The sequence below is a fragment of the Podarcis tiliguerta genome (genome assembly GCF_965153285.1).
Source record: "Podarcis tiliguerta genome assembly, chromosome: 17".
Taxonomy (NCBI): domain Eukaryota; kingdom Metazoa; phylum Chordata; class Lepidosauria; order Squamata; family Lacertidae; genus Podarcis; species Podarcis tiliguerta.
The window spans coordinates 3,042,886-3,060,818 of NC_139550.1; the positions used below are offsets into that span (position 1 = coordinate 3,042,886).

General features: G+C 45.0%; 1 protein-coding gene across 5 annotated transcripts in view; it reads right to left on the reverse strand.

Moving 5' to 3' along the window:
- The window catches only part of PTPN6 (protein tyrosine phosphatase non-receptor type 6), a gene marked incomplete at its 3' end in the record, with an annotated part of 39,407 nt that extends 23,277 nt beyond the window's left edge, over window positions 1-16,130 (reverse strand). For 2 of the 5 annotated variants that reach the window (XM_083420028.1, XM_083420032.1), the window contains exons 1-4: window positions 15,967-16,130; window positions 14,820-14,898; window positions 9,081-9,203; window positions 6,666-6,860 (exon numbers count right to left, since the gene is read on the reverse strand). In XM_083420028.1, coding sequence (XP_083276154.1) covers window positions 6,666-6,860; window positions 9,081-9,203; window positions 14,820-14,833 — 332 coding nt within the window. In that variant the 5' untranslated portion in view covers window positions 14,834-14,898; window positions 15,967-16,130. Of the gene's footprint in view, window positions 1-6,665; window positions 6,861-9,080; window positions 9,204-10,030; window positions 10,352-14,819; window positions 14,899-15,960 lie in introns of those variants that run through there. The other 3 variants (XM_083420030.1, XM_083420029.1, XM_083420031.1) reach the window with 3 other exon arrangements.
- Between the last annotated feature and the right edge of the window lie 1,803 nt (window positions 16,131-17,933).

Below are 17,933 nucleotides of genomic sequence, written 5' to 3' on the forward strand. Positions count from 1 at the left end.
AAAGGTTTTGCTGGCCCCCTACTGTGATTCAGTGAAGCCCAAATGTTTGTGAAGACCACTCCCCAAATAAACGTTTTCTTTCCCCCGCAATTAAATCCTCATTTTTATACTTGAACAGGCCCACTTTGAAAGGTGGCCTAGAGAGGGTTGACTGTGGATCAATGCGGCCCCCAGCCCGAGAGATTTAGCCATCCCCGAAATGCAGGTGCTCCTACGCTTTGAAATACAGAAACAGCAACAGCTGCCACCTTCCCAAAATAGCATTCCTGATTCACTTCTCCTGAAGCCTCCATTTCAGTTTTAACCAAAAGATATGGCGGTTTCATGACACTCATTAGCCGCACTGGATGGGATTCAGCTGAGTTGTCACATGCACAGAGCAAGCTCCTCTCACGCAAAAAGACATCCCTCCTCCTCCCCTGTGCCCTGGGGGATTGGGGGGAAACCCACAGCACGCTTAAGGGGTGCAGGGATCAGACAGGGGTAGTAAAGTCTTGGTGCTCAAGCAGATCTCATTCCCCACCTGCATAACCCACGTAGTCCTACACTGAGCTCCACCCATTGTTTAAAACGAAAGGAGAGTTAAGTTCCCAGCTGATTTTTCCTTCAGCTAGCTATGCATGTCACAATTGTTTCTGAGCAAACTCCGGGCTCTGATGTTTTCAAGCAGTACACGTATAATAACCAACGCAGCACAACAGGAAAACCAGCAGGAGAAGGCACTGAAAAAGTGTGGGGTGGCCATTGCTTGACACAAACAAATAAACTCAAAATAAATGCTCAATAAGCAGGTTGCCTGGAAGTTACCCAGGCCAGGCCAATGGTTCAATTGGTCCAGTTTCGTCTAAATTAGGGCTGCCATACATCCGGATTTTAACGGACATTACCAGGATTTCAAAGGCTGAAGTGATGGCTGGGGGGAATTTCCAGAAGGCAGCGGCTTGTTTCGGATTGAAAAATCACATTTATTTATTTTTTGCATTTTCGTAAAAGAAGAAGAAGAAGAACTTTTGGGGTGTCCTGGTTTTTACTTTTTTGAAATGTGGCAAGCCTAGAATTGACTGCCAGCCATTACCTCAGCCATTCAGAGGTCATTCTCAGCCCTGCTAACTGGAGATGCCTGGGACTGAATCCTGGCTCTGCCACCGAGCTATGGCCAAGAAAGCTTTGAAGGGAGGCATAAGTGAGCCTACTTGGCTGCTGTTATGCTGTTTCAGGGCATCTTCAAAGTGGCGTAGCCTAAGGGGGTTGTGGACCCAGACACAAAATTCTGAGGGGGCCCAACCCACAGCAAGCTCCCTCGCTGAGACCGAAGCACACACATCATGGGCCTTCAGGGCTGTGGTGGCACCTGCTTCTCCTTGTGGCCGGTGAAGGGATGCCCGCCCCGGGCAGAACCACCCCCAGCCGGAGCCCAGACTTTTCCTGACCTGCGCCAGGCCTTCCCTGGGGTCTCCCTCCTGGCGTGTGTTCTTGGGAAGGTGGCACCCCAAGGAGGGAGAGCAGAGAGGAGAGACACCCACTCGCCCAAGACCCCTTGGCACCTGCCCTTGTGTAGGCGGCTTAGGAGAGGTAACTGGGGGAGGGCTGCCCTTGGCATCCCGGCCTGCTCTCCTCCTAGGCCTGCTGCAACTGTGCTCCGGTTCTGCTGGGGCATCGCTAAGCCTGCCAAGGAGCTCCAGTCCAGCCGCTGCTCCCGCCAGGAGCAAGCTAAGCTGAGAGGGCAACTGGCGAAGTTCGCCTATTGCCTCCTCCGTGACACCCGCAAGGAGGTTAGGGAGCGTGGTCCTTGCCTTGCCCCGGGTGCTGCTAATGCATGCTACACCACTGGGCTTCAGTAGGAGGCAGCCCATGAAAAGCCATTCAGCCATGTGCTTGCTAGTAGCACATGCATTATACAGTCTGGACCAGAGACCGCTTTTCTCTACAAAAATTATTTCACACCCAATGACCCAGATTTGGAACGAAGCTCCATGACGCACGTACTTATATGACACATGCTTGAAAACGTAGTTGTGCCATAGCAACCCAGTATATATTTTGAGCTGTAAGTGTAAACATATTAGGCATACCTAAAATCGTAAAATGTGTTGACCCATAAATTCATTTCACAAATTGGTGTGGAACGGGTCTGTAATTAGTGATTGAAATAAACCATTAACAAATCATCTCAGCATTTACATAGCACTTTGGGGCGTTCAAAAACTTCAGGGACATGATCACAATAAGTTTAACAACCACCCTGTAAGGTAGGTCATTATCATCCTAATCACCACCTGTATCTTGTGGTGAGTGGCTTCTTTGGGAGTTCATCACAGAAGTTAGATTTGAACCAGAAGTTGCAGCCACTGCTCTGCACCTGTGTTTGAGAGATAAGATTGTGGATCTCTCTCTCTCTCTCTCTCTCTCTCTCTCTCTCTCTCCCAGCTAATTTCCAATATTGTGTTCCTATATATAACGTAAAGAACCAATAGAATGTCTGTCCCTGATGAGAGAGCACTGCTTTCCAAGTTCTTTGTATGGAAGTTAGTACAGTTGGTGCCCCGCAAGACGAATGCCTCGCAAGACGGAAAACCCGCTAGACAAAAGGGTTTTCCGTTTTGGAGGTGCTTCGCAGGACGAATTTCTCTATGGGCTTGCTTCGCAAGGCGAAAATGTCTTGCGATTCCTGGGGGTTTTTTTCCGCTCCTCACCCCCTTTTTCTAAGGCGCTAAGCTGCTAATAGCCTTTTAGCAGCTAATCCGCTAATCCCTTAAGCCTTTAATAGCCGCTAATAGCCGCTAATAGCCGCTAAACCGCTAATAGCACTAATCTGCTAATAGGGTTGCTTCGCAAGACGAAAAAACCGCTAGACAAAGAGACTCGCGGAACGGATTAATTTCGTCTTGCGAGGCACCACTGTACTTTCCAGAATCTTCCATAGCACTAGCCTGCTGTTCTCCATCTACTATGGAAACTTGGTTTTCTTTCATTTTTTAAAAAATAGCACAACATAGTACACAGTTTTTAAAACAGTTTTGAAAATACGCTAAAAATGCTACACTATCTGATGAAGGCATTATTGACGGCAGAAGCTATATTTAAAACAAAAACAAAAACAGAGGATTGCAAGGGAATAAAAGGGCATGAAAAACCTTCTATCCTTCTGGCCAGTGGCGTTCACAGTGGCAAGACTCTGGTGGTCTTGCCAGCCCCCCTGGACAACTTGTATGGATGAAAGGATGCATGGCTTCCAAACAGGGGCCTGGCCAGACTTGCTATTATCCAGTGGAAGACAGAAGTGCCTGGTGTGCTCTGGTCCAGGGGGTCACAAAGAGTCGGACACGACTAAACGACTAAACAACAACAACAAGATGTCTTCTTGCGTTTGGGGCCAAAATCCTGACATTTTGCTCCTCAGCTGGAAAAACTTACAATGACAATTTGTCACACTTGTTTTGCATCTCAGTCTCATTTTGCCTGACTGAAAAGCCTGAACGTTTATCTGAACTTTAGCATACCTTTTTGCTAGGACACCAAGCTTCAGTCAATAGAATAATGAACTAATATGTCTGTTGATTAATCGGAGGCGTTAAAGCTACACTTGCTTTTTAAGTCTACTTTAGTTTTGGTACGTTGTTGTGACAGGAAATGAAAAATAGCATATTTAAAGATGGCCGCCCTTTTTAACTTCTAAGAGGGGTCGGGTTTTCCCCTTGTTAAGTTAAACTTCAGGTTTTCTTACATTTCCTTCACTCTCTTAAAAAGGGGCCTCTCCTAATATTCTGGTAATTTTCAAATATAAATGTAATTGATTAATTAAACACTGAAAATACACAAATCAATTAAGCATTCTTTAATCAACCCAGAGAGCCTCAACTTGTTACAAATGTGTTTTGAAATTATAGCATAAAACCCTGACTATACATCTTTTACAGTCCCAGTTGAACAATGATTGTGAGTGAGGCTCTTTAGGCCACAGAGCAGAGTGGTTAACCAATCATTTTATTATTGTTATTTCTGGATGGTGTTCAGGCATAAGGAGCTTAGATTATTTTAGCCGTATGTCAAGGATGGGTGCCCAGAGCCTCTATCTCTCTGCAAAGGTGAAGAAACAATGCAGGGCAAGTGTGTGGTGTGGTGTGTGGTATATGGGTTGGTTGTCGTTGTTAGTTGTGGTGGTGGTGGTTTGTGTGTTTTTAAGGATACTGTTGACCTGACACAAATCAAGTTCTGTGGAGTGTACCGTATTTTTTTGCTCTATAAGACTCACTTTTTCCCTCCTAAAAAGTAAGGGGAAATGTGTGTGCGTCTTATGGAGCGAATGCAGGCTGCGCAGCTATCCCAGAAGCCAGAACAGCAAGAGGGATCGCTGCTTTCACTGCGCAGCGATCCCTCTTGCTGTTCTGGCTTCTGAGATTCAGAATATTTTTTTTCTTGTTTTCCTCCTCCGAAAACTAGGTGCGTCTTATGGTCTGGTGCGTGTTATAGAGTGAAAAATACAGTAATTATGGACTCTTTCTGTTTATTCCATTAGGAAAGAAAACAAGATGGCAGTCTGCCACGGATGCTTTAGTAGTATTAGTAGTAGTTATTTTATTGAATTTATATACTGCCCTATAACTGGAGGTTGAGATTCCGGCATTGCAGGGGGCTGGACTAGATGACCGTCGGGGTCTCTTCCCACTCTACAATTCTGTGATTCTAAGATAGATGTACGCAGCAAATACACTAGCAAATAAGAGGCATCCACAGTGACCGCATATTTGCTTCTGCTAGCCCAACAGGCACACGGATCAGAAGATAAACATGGGCAGATACTAGGCGGGACAGGGAGAAATTATTGCTCTGCAGCCCAGCAGTTAAGCTTTTTGTGTGTCTCAAACCGTTAGAGAAGGGCCATGAGATTAGATAAGGCCTGTGCGGTTTGCATCCTACCCTCAAGACCCATGACAATGGGCCAAAAGTATCGTAGGGGGGCGTTGCGCGCCATTTTACGGGGTTCCTCTTCCTCTCCTGTCAGTGAGGGGAGCACCCTGTTGCAACAGATCAATAAAGATCAAGCTTACTAGCTGCTTCTCAATATTCTCTGGTTGGCCTCTATTATTCTCTCCTACCAATAGGGAACCTATGTAAGGACTCTATATGGGCTCTTGGATACCCCATATGGGAAAAGGGCAATTTTTGTTTACAACAGTGGGACCCTCTACGCTGATGCTAACAAGGACAGCTAGCTCCTATAACCAAGAATAAACAGTCAATCCTGTAATATAGTAACTAATTTAAGCTGAAAGCATTTAAATGTGACACTTGTGGGATATAGTTGGAAAAGAAAAAGCTAAGGAGAAAATCCTACACAAATCCAGAGTGGCATCCCTAAGACAGTTGGGTGGCGCCTTGTACGCCTCCTTCCTGCAACTCCTGCAGCCAAACTGGTGCCAAATGTATTGCTCTGCTTTCCTTTGGGAGGCAGAGAGGGGAGTCTTGCCATTTGGGCAGCCCAGAACCTCCAGACACACTGCCCCCGCTTGTGCCCCTGGAGAGGTCAATTCGGTAGTGCTAACACAGCAGTTTGACTTCACCCCCCCCCCCCCACACACTCCATTGTCTCTCGAGACAGACCAATGCCAACAATTGGGACCCACCTAGAGCAAAAGCTAGATGTGTCCTGTTTCTGCTGCCTGACTTGGACTGCAAAAGTTGAGCAGTTGCTCGCAGGTCCAAAGGCGCCAGGCTGGCTGACAAGCTTACACTGGACTCCTAAGTTTTGCATGCCTGGTTTCAGTTAAAGTCAAATGAATCTGACCGAAAGGCAGGGCATAAAACTCAAGAGGAAAATAAACAAGGTGCTTCTTGGGGAAATTTTGCAGTTCCTTCGGCCTTTATTTTGGAAACTTTTATGTACGAAAAGCCCCCACCTGTGGAGCTGCTGTTCTCAAAGCTTTAAAAATGACCCAGACCTGCAGTTGTTGAGTGGGCTCCCTCCTCTTCAGGGAGGAAAGAGTTAAGCTTCACAGCCCTCACTAAGGAGGAAGCCACATGATGGAAAATCTTGGGGTGGGGGTGGAGGAAGAAGAGAGCTGAAAAGCTTTCATAAGTGCCTAGAGGGCAGAACTTTCCAACCGCAAGGGAGGAAGCAGTAGCTTCCCTGACCAACTGCTGAGTTTTGGATGCAAAAAAACCCAAGCAAACTGAAGAGAGGACAAAACGTACATGTTTCCTGTAAGGTGACACCATTAATGAACCGGGAGCGCTCCAACCCCGCAATATCAAGCAGAGTGGATTTCCAAAAGCCCATCTGATTTGATAAGAGAAATTCTGTGTGTGTGAGAGAGAGAAGCCAAAAAGGGCATTTTGCTTGGTCAGATAAGACTTCGGCTGCGTATTTAATGCAAGATCTCTGCATCTCACCTACACCGCAGTTTTCATGTGTGCCAAAAATAGTAAAATAAGAGGAAATCCAGTTTCTAAAAATAAGTTGGGCCGATATTGAAACTTTCACAAGGCGAAAGGCAGATTGTGTGAGATCTACAGATCCGGGGTGGGGCGGATCTCTTCGTACACGAAGGACTGAAGAGTTTTTTCAAAGGGGGAAATATTGAGATGGGGGAAGAGAGATAATCCACCCTGGATAGGGCAGAGGTGGTGCTCAGTTACAGGCATAAACGGGCCTGCTTTCTCCTTACCTTTCTGTTGTTGGATCAGAGCAGTTCAGGGGATACCTCAGGTCTATGATGGTCCCATCCTTATCTTGCAGGGATCCCTGCTGCTGTGTGTAATATTCAACCAGTTCTGACAAAGTGGCAAACTTCTCTCCTCCATAGAGGTCATAAAAGTCCCCCGTATTCTGGATACGGATGTGGGTTACCTGGTCACCAATCCTGCAAGGAGAGGCAGAAAAGTACCTGGTCAAGAAAAGTTGGAGGTGCTAGAAATTGTGGAGGGGAGTGAAGGCAGGCAGGATTAAGCTGCTTCCATGGGTTAACTGGGGTGTGTTGTCATCAGAAGGGTTTAAGCTCAGCATTCGTTTTAAATGCCAGCACTCGGCCCCAGACAAGTAAAGTAAGTTCAGCCTTTCATTTAGGCTGCGGACACACTATTATCTTTAAAGCACATCACACAAACAAGGAATCTTGGGAACTGTAGCTTATCCCCAATGGTGCTACAATTCCCAACACCTGTACATACAACAATTCCCAGGATTCATTGGCTGGGGGGTTGAAGATACTTTAAAGGTATTGTGTGTACACAGTCTCATAGTGGAGTACAGTGGTACCTTGGGTTAAGTACTTAATTCGTTCCAGAGGTCCATTCTTAACCTGAAACTGTTTTTAACCTGAAGCACCACTTTAGCTAATGGGGCCTCCCGCTGCCACCGCGTGATTTCTGTTCTCATTCTGAAGCAAAGTTCTTAACCCGAGGTACTATTTCTGGGTTAGCGGAGTCTGTAACCTGAAGCGTATGTAACCTGAGGTACCGCTGTACCAGATAATAATTTGTGGCAGGGAAACAGAAAAGATGTTATCCAAAAGATATGGCTCCCATTACGCATGTGCACACCTGATGTTTCTTCCAGATAATAAACAGTGAGAGCTTTCTTTCCTTCTGAAGCAAACCAGAGAATTCTATGGGACATGGAATAGTTACCAAAGGTGTTTTTATTTGAAATGGCATATAGAGCAAATCTGGGGGTTCTGAGGAATTTCTGGATGAAGATAAAAGACTAGTTCAGGTAAGAAATTTCAGTATGATCATAGAACTGTTGAGTTGGAAGGGACCTTGAGGGTCATCTAGTCCAGCCCCCTGCAATGCCGAAATCTCAACTAAAGCATCCATGGAAGGGGGATCCACGACAGACATGAAACATCAGGAGGAGCTTTCTGACCGTGAGTCTGTGGTTCTAGTGAAATGTCTCAAGCAGTTGGATTTTCACATCCCTGAGATGGAGCAGAACTAAGCAGGCAGCATCTGCCCCATCATGTGTGTAGCACGACCACGAAGCTGGTGAAGGAAGTCCACAGCCTTAAGGGAGTGTCTGCGCGCTCAGCCCAATGGCAGAACAGGACCTTCCAACTCCAGTTTCTGGCAGCTTTCCAGATGCTGTCAACTTGAGCAATTGGTTGGCAACCGAGGGAGAAGTAAGCTTAGAACCTGGGCTTACTTGGCCTAACTAAATCTGGCCTGCCCATTGTTTAGGGGTGGAATGGGGATCTAGTTGCCGGAAAAGTAGGTTAGGGAAGGAGAAACAGCTATTCCGCCCCCCCCACTTGCTCCATTCTCCTCCACCTTAGCTTTAACATACAGAGGTACCTCGGGTTAAGAACTTAATTCGTTCTGGAGGTCCGTTCTTAACCTGAAACTGTTGTTAACCTGAGGTACCACTTTAGCTAATGGGGCCTCCTGTTGCCGCCGCACGATTTCTGTTCTCGTCCTGAAGCAAAGTTCTTAACCCGAGGTACTATTTCTGGGTTAGCAGAGTCTGTAACCTGAAGCGTATGTAACCCAAGGTACCACTGTATTGTTTTTTCACTGGCCTCCACCCTGGGTTTACCAAAAACTCTCCCATAGCCCCCCATCCCCTGCAAAAAAAAAGGGGGGGCTATACTTTACTTGCTCTCACCCAGAAAAATTCACTCCCAGATCCTGGGAATCATAGAGTTGTATCATGTAGTCCAACCTCCTGCAATGTAGCCATATGCAGCTGTCCCATACAGGGATCGAACCTGCAACCTTGGGGTTATCAGCACCAGGCTCTGGCCAACTGTGCTGTCCAGGCATAAGGAGAAGGCAACAAGCCCCCTATGGTCCCATGTCTCTCTTTAACCCCTTCATTCAACCCATCCATGCTGCAGTCCCCGCTCTCCCACCCAGACTGACTCTTGAAACTCTGTTTCCGTTTGCCTCAGAGTTTTCTGGATACCACTTTAAAAATTAACTATCAGGACAGGCACAAGCGGCTGTTACCCCCATCAATCGCAGAGGGAAACCCTCTGTGCGTCTGTAGGGCTGAGCTATTTATGTGAGGTGGGTCCAGGCGAATGGACAGACAGTCCCATGGAGAGGTCCGTGGAAGGGAAGGAGAATGGTGCTCGGACGATTACCTGACAGAAAGGGAAAAATCTCCCTTGTTCTTCCGGCTGGGGCGAGCCAAAAAACTGCCATGGACTCCTCGTGCTTTGAGTAAGACCTCAGCATCGATGCCACTCAGGTCACGGTGGAACCACCTGGATTACGAGGGGGGAGAGAGAGAGAGAGTAGGAAAATGAGGATATAATAATAAACTGGGAGAAATGGAGGGAGGATGCAGCTTGCTCAACTCAGTCGTCATGAGGAGGATCCCTCAAGACTACTACATCTCAAGAAGGGCCAGAAGGCAGACATTCTTCTCCCAGAATCCTCTCCCCTCCACTTAGTTCCAGCAAAACCCTAGTTCGCACATGCATGTTCAAAGGCAACATCAACCAGTGAGCTTTTCAAGGCGTTCATGTCACACATTCAGCTGTCCTTCATCAAGGCACATCCATACTTTCCTTTCACCCTAAGTGCTCTATAGATCCAGGTTCTTTCCCCAGGAAAATCCGTTCTTTAATGCTGAATTGGAACAAACAGCAATCTGGGCTTCCCACAGATTGGCGTTTGCTCCGATCCAGCGGTAAATAATGGGGGTTTTTTGTGGGGAAAGCGCCTGGGCAAAAAAAAGCGCTCAGATACGGTGCTTTAAAGTGTGGAACTGTACCTAGAAATGTGACACAAAAGGCAGTCTGGATGACCCCTATGTAGGGGGTGGAGGGATGGCTACCTTAGGCATGTGGGAACTGCCTTTGAGGCAACTTTCCTGAGGGAGCAAAATGCCAGCCATTGAGAGCTCTGAACTCTCTCTCAGTCCCAGCCGCCAAATCCATAAAGCTCTACACAACTAACAGAACGGCCTCCTTCCACTTCCACGCAAGCATAACACAACATCCTAGCTGTAGTCCCGGGGCAGGAACTTTCGAAGTCCGGGATAAAGAAGGGGTTGGCCTTCCATTTGCATTCCCAGCTCTTTCCTTACCTCATTATCGTCAGCAGGCAGCAGGCGGAACCGAAAGAACAGCAAAATAATAGAACAACTGGAGGGACTCGCTTTAAGATGTCGATAAAGGAGGAGTCAGCATCGACTTGGCGAGGCTCGCTAACTTTAAATGTTCCTTCGCTGCCTCTGTCCACCTACACCACACGTTTCCGCGGCCTCCTGGCTTCCATGGTGTCCAGTGTCTATTTGGGTTGGTGGGTAGGGGCAGACAGACCCAACCGAGGCAAGTGCTCAGTTCAGAGCTGGCGTTCACTATTACAGGAACAGGAAGCATATCTAACTTATCGCCCCTATACATGCAAGCTGCTCTGCATACACTTCTGCTTCTCCTTTTGGGTCCCTCTCCTTCCGTTCCCTCCTCCCCCCTGCACCAGTATTTCTGGGGGGTTTTTTCGTGGGGAGGGAGGCTGCGAGGGCAAGGCGGCACGTTTAAGTGACACCTGTGGGGAACGGACACCGGCAACAAATGCGGGGATGATACGAAAACAGTGGTACCCAAGAAAAGTACGGGATACAGGATGGATACAAAGGACTGTTTGTCAAGGCGCAGAACACCATAGCATGCTCATGTAACCATTTGGTAAGCTCTGTTGCCCGTACTATTCAGTCCAGAGGCAGGGAGGATTTTGCCACTCTCTGGCTACTTCCCTAGATTTGTGATCAGACGGAGAAGTGTGGCAAGATTTTCCTCACAGCCTTGCAAGATGATATAGGGAAGGAGCCTATCAACTGGTTATATGCATACAGTGTGGTAAGTTACTATTGAGGGAATTATTGTTTTTTTATTTTATTATTTATTAAATTTACATCATGTCCTTCATCCATAGATCTCAGGGCGGTTCACAACATAAAATTACAATGTGAAAGAAGGAAGACGGAGTCTGCGGAACTGGCAAAGAGCAAAAATTAAGAGATCAAAATGACGAAACATTCTCTGAGGATTGGAGACCTTTTATAGAACATCTAAAGAACTATCATAGTTGCATGAAAACATGAGCAGGATTTGAAATATGAGCAGCATTAAGGCGAATAATTTAGGATGGATATATGGAGTGTTATAAGATAAAAAATGCAGCATTAAAGGATAAACATAGAACACCATTGAGGGTGGGGGGTGGGAATACAATGCATAAATTAAAGGTAGTGTTGATGGCAAATGTAAACTTTTCAACACTAAATAAGCATTTTTTTATTTTAAAAAATACAATATATAAGACACAAGATCTCAGGGCTAAACCTTGTAATTCTGGACCATATTTTTTTTGCAGACTTGACTTCCAGAGACTACAAACTTCCACCAGTCCCAGCCAGCAGCTTTTCTGTGGATATTGGTTGGCCATAATAAAGGAACACTTTAGAAAGAAAGCAAAAAACAAACAAACAGCCCACCTCTGTGAATTCTGTTCTAACAGGTCAGAACAGCTACGTGTGTTTGACCTTTAAATATTTACTGCCCCATGCAACCGCTCAGGTGGATTGTGCAATCGCCTTGGCCTTGTGATTCTGTTGCAAGAACCTCCTTCCGAAGAGATGCTGTCTTGCAAAGCTGCATTGCCTTGCTATAACTCTTTGCTGGTCTACACTGCACTGGAACTACACTGAGTGATGCCTGCACAGTCCTTACTTTAAGGGAAGGTATATTTTCAAGAGCTGAGCCAAGGTGGCCTGAAAATGGCCATGGTAAATAGATGAAAAGAACGCTGTTTCAGTTAATCAGACTGAGAGCCAAGGGCTCTATTTAGTGTACAAACATTGCTGTAACCTTTAGATAGGGTTTCCAGGACCAAAAAATGTAGCAAGCCTTCATTCCCACAGAAAGATTTAATAAAGCACTGGTATTCAGTGGATGGATGGAGGTACTCAGACTGGATCTTGACCACATCTAAGATGGGTTGCACCAGAAGCAGCAAATCCATCACCACTTTCTTCTTCTAAGTGAACACACTTTTTGTTATATAGAGGAGGGGCACAGAACAAGAGAGCAAGGAAAATAGATAAATTAGGTCAAAGCACGGTGGAGACTACAAATGGGCTCTGTTTCTCTGCAGACCCACACGAAGAAGACCTTACGCTATCCTAGTCCTGTTAGCTGCTATTGTGTGTGGCAGGCAGAGAGGATACGTTCTTTCTGGAAATTATGTATTTATATTTATTTCACGGGACGCGGGTGGCGCTGTGGGTAAAACCTCAGTGCCTAGGACTTGCCGATTGTCAGGTCGGCAGTTCGAATCCCCGCGGCGGGGTGCGCTCCCGTTGCTCGGTACCAGCGCCTGCCAACCTAGCAGTTCAAAAGCACCCCTGGGTGCAAGTAGATAAATAGGGACCGCTTACTAGCGGGAAGGTAAACGGCGTTTCCGTGTGCTGCGCTGGCTCGCCAGATGCAGCTTGTCACGCTGGCCACATGACCCGGAAGTGTCTGCGGACAGCGCTGGCTCCAGGCCTCTAGAGTGAGATGAGCGCACAACCCTAGAGTCTGCCAAGACTGGCCCGTACGGGCAGGGGTACCTTTACCTTTATTTATTTCACAAGATTTATATACGGCTTAGTTATAACAGCAGCAGCAACCTCTCATTGCATAGGCTTCATAGATTAGTGAGAATGATGTTTCTGATGAAGAAGACTCTAGCCCAAGAAAGCTTATGCCATTAAAAATTGTTACTCTTTAAGGTGGAAGTGCTGCACCCCCCCCCCCAAGTGTCACTATTTTCCAGAGACAGCCATCCCGGTTTCTGATTTGATCCCAGAATGTCCGGCTTTTCCTTAGGACGTTCCTATTTTCATTGGAGAAATGTTGGGGTATAGAGTTATGTGACTCCCGAGCCAAGGAGATAACCCTTAGAAGACATCTGAAGGCAGCCCTGTATAGGGACATTTTAAAATGTTTAATGTTTTATTATGTTTTTATATATGTTGGGGCAACCCAGTCAGGTGGATGAGGTATTATTATTATTATTATTATTATTATTATTATTATTATTGAATAGGATATCATTTTTTATCAGAAATGTTGGAGGTCATGTTGCTGTTGTTTTGCTAAAATTGTACAGTGGCCTTCTTCAGTAGTAATAGTAATAAATTATTATTATTATTATTATTATTATTACTACTACTACTACTACTACTACTACTACACCCCACCCTGGGCAAAAAAAACCCACCCCTCAAACACCCAGGGGGAATTTCCAGAAAATCTATTTATTTATTTTGTGAATTTCCTAAAAAAAGAGTGAGAAACTTCAAATTGTTTTCAAAGCTCAACAACTTTGATCCCCCCTCTTCAAAACAAGCTTCTGTGTCCAGATTTTCACTCTCTGAAATATGGCAACCCTGTAAAAGTAGTTTTGTGTTATGCCAAGCCCATCATGGCAGCCATTTTGTGACTGGCACTCACAAAATGCGAAATGTGCCCACTGGTTCAAAAAGGCTGGAGATCCCTAACAGATAGTAGACCGTTCGGATATTGGTTTCAGGTGCCTTATCACTACCCTTACAATAATTTAAACTGCCACCAACCCCATGTCCAGATCCACTAGCTGTATTTTCCATTCAACAGAGTTTAGACAGAAAAAGAGGAAAGGGGAAATCCATCCACAAGGCATCTCCGTTCCCATCACAACAAACTGACGTTTGATGAAATGCTATAGCATTTCAAGGCAAGCAGAAAAAACTGAAGTAATTGAAAATAAATCTGGGGCCAGATGGGATTATGCAGACCCTCCAAGTGTCCTCATTTTCCTGGAATGTCCTGTTTTTCCTTAGGACATCCCTATTTTCATTGGAGAAATGTTGGAGGATATGGTCAGACATCCCTGTTTTCATCAGAGGGTATAAGTAACAATACAGCCTTGAGAAGACACCTGAAGGAAGCCCTGTTTAGGGAAGTTTTTTAACGTTTAATATTTTATTATGTTTTTCTATATGTTGGAAACCTCCTAGAGTGACTGGGGCAACCCTGTCAGATCGGTGGGGTATAAATAATAACATTATTATTATTATTATTATTATTATTATTATTATTGAATAGGACGTCCCTATTTTCATTAAAGAAATGTTGGAGGGTATGGATTATGCAAATCATTGAACAGGGCTGGAATGCCCTATTGAATCCTAAAAGTAAGTACTGTACACTTGTACCTTGATTGTCAAACAGCTTAGTTCTCGAATGTTTTGGCTCCTGATCGCTGCAAACCCAGAAGTGACTGTTCCAGTTTGCGAACTATTTTTGGAAGCCGAACGTCCGATGGGGCTTCTGCAGCTTCTGATTGGCTGCAGGAGTTCCCTGCTGCCAATCAGAAGCTGCGTGTTGGTTTCCGAACGTTTTGGAAGTCAAACGGACTTCCAGAACGGATTCTGTTCAACTTCCAAGGTATAACTGTACTAGTCAGTAAATACTGAATGAACAGCCACTGCATGGGTTTTAAGAGTGAAAACACCCACCAACCGAAAACCGAAAGCAATAAACCCTATCCTAAAGGCATCATTGCCCACTTTGATGGTTATGTGTCATAAATTATCTAATTGGAAATAAGCATGTAGAGTTGGATACTGAAAGACTGCCTTTCTGTTCTGCTAAAATGTGTGGTCAGCATAGCCCCCCAACATCAAAGCTTTTGGTGCCCATAATCTAGAAGGTTAAGTAAACTTCCAGATTCTGTTTCCTTATAGGCAGTTTATGTTTTTCTTCACACATATAATTCTTCAGTGATCAATTAGGTTCCTCAACTCTGCTAGGCAAAAGTTTCGAATCCCTAATGGGAGAGAGACATACCTGCAGGATGGCATCAGGACCTCAGAGGTCCCCCACTAAGAAAGCTTGAGAAAACAAGGTACCACGGCCTACAGTCCTTCTGGAAAGAAAGGAAAGAATACCTAGAAACAATATATACAATATTCAGTGAGCACAAAGGCAGCTCACATAACATCAATAATACAGAAATCAGCCTCCTGTAATTTTAAAAAATATATATGAAACTAATATTGTACAATCGCTGTGCATATCTACTGTAATGTAAGTCCCCTTGAGTTCAATGGAACTTACTCCCTGGTAAGTGTTACCATCTTATTTTTTTATTTTACTTTTTTGCCACCTTAAACTACACGAGGAAAGACAAGGTAGAAGACTTCTAAATTTTAAGAAAGGAATAACGTAAGTACATAAATTGTGTTGTTCCGAGAGGTGTTCGCCTCACAGCAGTCTTTTTTCACTTCTTCTGGGGAGGGCAAGGGACAGTTTTGTTTGTTTCCCTGCTCTTTGACAATGTGTAACATGAGAAAATAACAAAAAATCTAAATAGCAAAAATATGTAGAAAATTTGTTTACAATGCAAATGCTCTGTTCGTGTACTCTTTGGCATGCTGGCTACATTACAGTTTTAACAACAAGTGTGAATTTTCCTGAGACTTATCTATGTGTAGATTATAAAAAAAATTCTCTTGTTTTCTAAGAATTCAAGAGCTGGCTGTATCTCTCAGTATAACTAATTTATTTGCACATTACTGTCACAGTCCAGATCATTCATTCTTCACCTGAGGCTTCTGTTTTTTGTTACAACCATTTAAACACCCCCTCACAATCTAACCACACCAATTTTACCGTTCTTCCTTTTTGCAGTTTCTTTAACCAGTCCGAGAAGCTACGGGGTGGGTGAATGTAAAAGTCGCTACATCCCAACTCTCAATCACATTGATACATCTTCCCAAACAGATTTGTAGAACATTGCATTGCCACCAGATGTGTAAAAAAATCCAATGTGTGCGTTCTGACATTACCAATATCTGCTTTAAGAGAGAATGATATATGCTCCTAATTTTTGCTGCAGTTACTGGGACCAAAACTGGAGGCCCAGAGCAAAGCAAACTTTCCCTGGGGCACCCACATTAAATCCAAACAGAAAAGGCCCAGAACTCACGTTTACCTGCCCGGGCAAGAAGCCTCTTCCTTAGTAACATGGATATAGCAGAAGCAGGAGAAAGCCCCAGTTCAGATGGCTGTTCTAAGTACAAAAGGCTCCATTCTTTCCCCTGGCGAATGTCTCCATGAGCTATAGTTAATAAATACACAAGGGAGTGTGTAAGGGGGGGGGGGAGGCTGAACCTGAGCAGGTAACTAGAGGAGGGACTGCCTGTTTGCTCCACCCCATCCACCTTCTGCAGAGGCCCTGACTGGGTGGATCTGCAAGCAATTTGCAACAGAGACACCGAAAGCAAAAACAGGTTCATCTCTGAGCCAGATACCTCTCTCAAATGCCACTCATCTTTTTTTTCCATGCAGCTTTCTGTTTTAGCCTCAGCACAGATGTCTGCCGCTTTTTCAAAACTCAGGGGCCGCTGTTGGTGGTTTATACAAATGTGCTCTTTTCTCACATGAGCCTTCTTCTTCTTCGCCAGTTTGAATATCGATCCTCCCACAAAGCTTCTGTACACAAGCACTAGCAAAGGGTGCCTAAGAGGCCTAGAGATTGTTTTTCAAAAAAGTGTTATTTCCCCCAAAAAATATTAGTTTTCACAATATTATAAACAAACAAACAAACAAACACACAAGACAAACAAACATAAATCATAGCCTTATTGAAAATTACACTTATTAACTTTGTTAAGTGACTTCCTCGCTTCCCCTTGGTTGAATTTCATCGCATGTCCTTTTAACGGTTTTCCAAATCCCAATTCTTATGAAATTTAACTTAAACATTAACATCCTTAAATCTTCACCTTATGGAATTAAACATATTAATTCATCACTTAAGATAAATAAAATCCTAAGCCTATTAAGTATCTGCAAGCTATTTTCAGTTAATTTAACTTTACAAATTTAGCTAGATAATCATTAAATTTATTCCACTCTTCCTGATACGCCTCCTCCTTCTGGTCGCGGACTCTTCCGGTCAGGTTGGCTAGCTCCGAAAGATCCATCATCTTCATCTGCCATTCTTCTATTGTTGGTAATTCTTGGGTTTTCCACTTTTTAGCTAACAAAACACTTTCAAAAAAGTGTTTATTGGGATTCCATTGTCACCCAAGTGGCAAACTGGAATCTGGTTTGCGCTATTTCGGACCCCCTGCGATGGAACACTGAACAGAATACTGAACATACACGGACAACTTCCTTGTGCAAAGGAAACTAAGCATGTTCAAGAGAAAGTTAGGCTGGAGTGCTCCTCCTTGATGGGTAGTTTTCTAGATGCGGGGATATTTTTTTAAAACTGTGATGGAGAAGCATTCCCTTATGGAAGGCACCACTTGTAGAGTGAAACTGAAATGGTACAGCTCAGGACCAAGATGCAAATGACAGTGATAAGGTTTCCCATAATCTTCCACACCTGCTAAAAAGTTTCTAGGGAGTTTGGACACTTCCCCCTTGCACTTTATGTGATTGAAGTACCTCTCCCTCAAAGCTACTATTAACTGCAGGGACTGGAGACGAACAAGTAGCCCCTTGCCCTTATCCTCTTCATGCCCAATGTCAACTCTAAGGCAAGCGGGGGGGGGGGGGGGGGATGGGACAGGACTTAAGTCAGAGAAACAGTGAAGGAAGTAAGGGTTAACTCATGGGTAGGCAAACTAGAGGGACGCAGGTGGCCCTGTGGGTTAAACCACAGAGCCTAGGACTTGCCAATCAGGTCAGCGGTTCGAGTCCCCTTGACGGGGTGAGCTCCCATTGCTCGGTCCCTGCTCCTGCCAACCTAGCAGTTCGAAAGCACGTCAAAGTGCAAGTAGATAAATAGGTACCACTCTGGTGGGAAGATAAACGGCATTTCCATGCGCTGCTCTGGTTCGCCAGAAGCGGCTTAGTCATGCTGGCCACATGATCCGGAAGCTGTACGCTGGCTCCCTCAGCCAATAAAGCGAGATGAGCGCCGCAACCCCAGAGTCGGCCACGACTGGA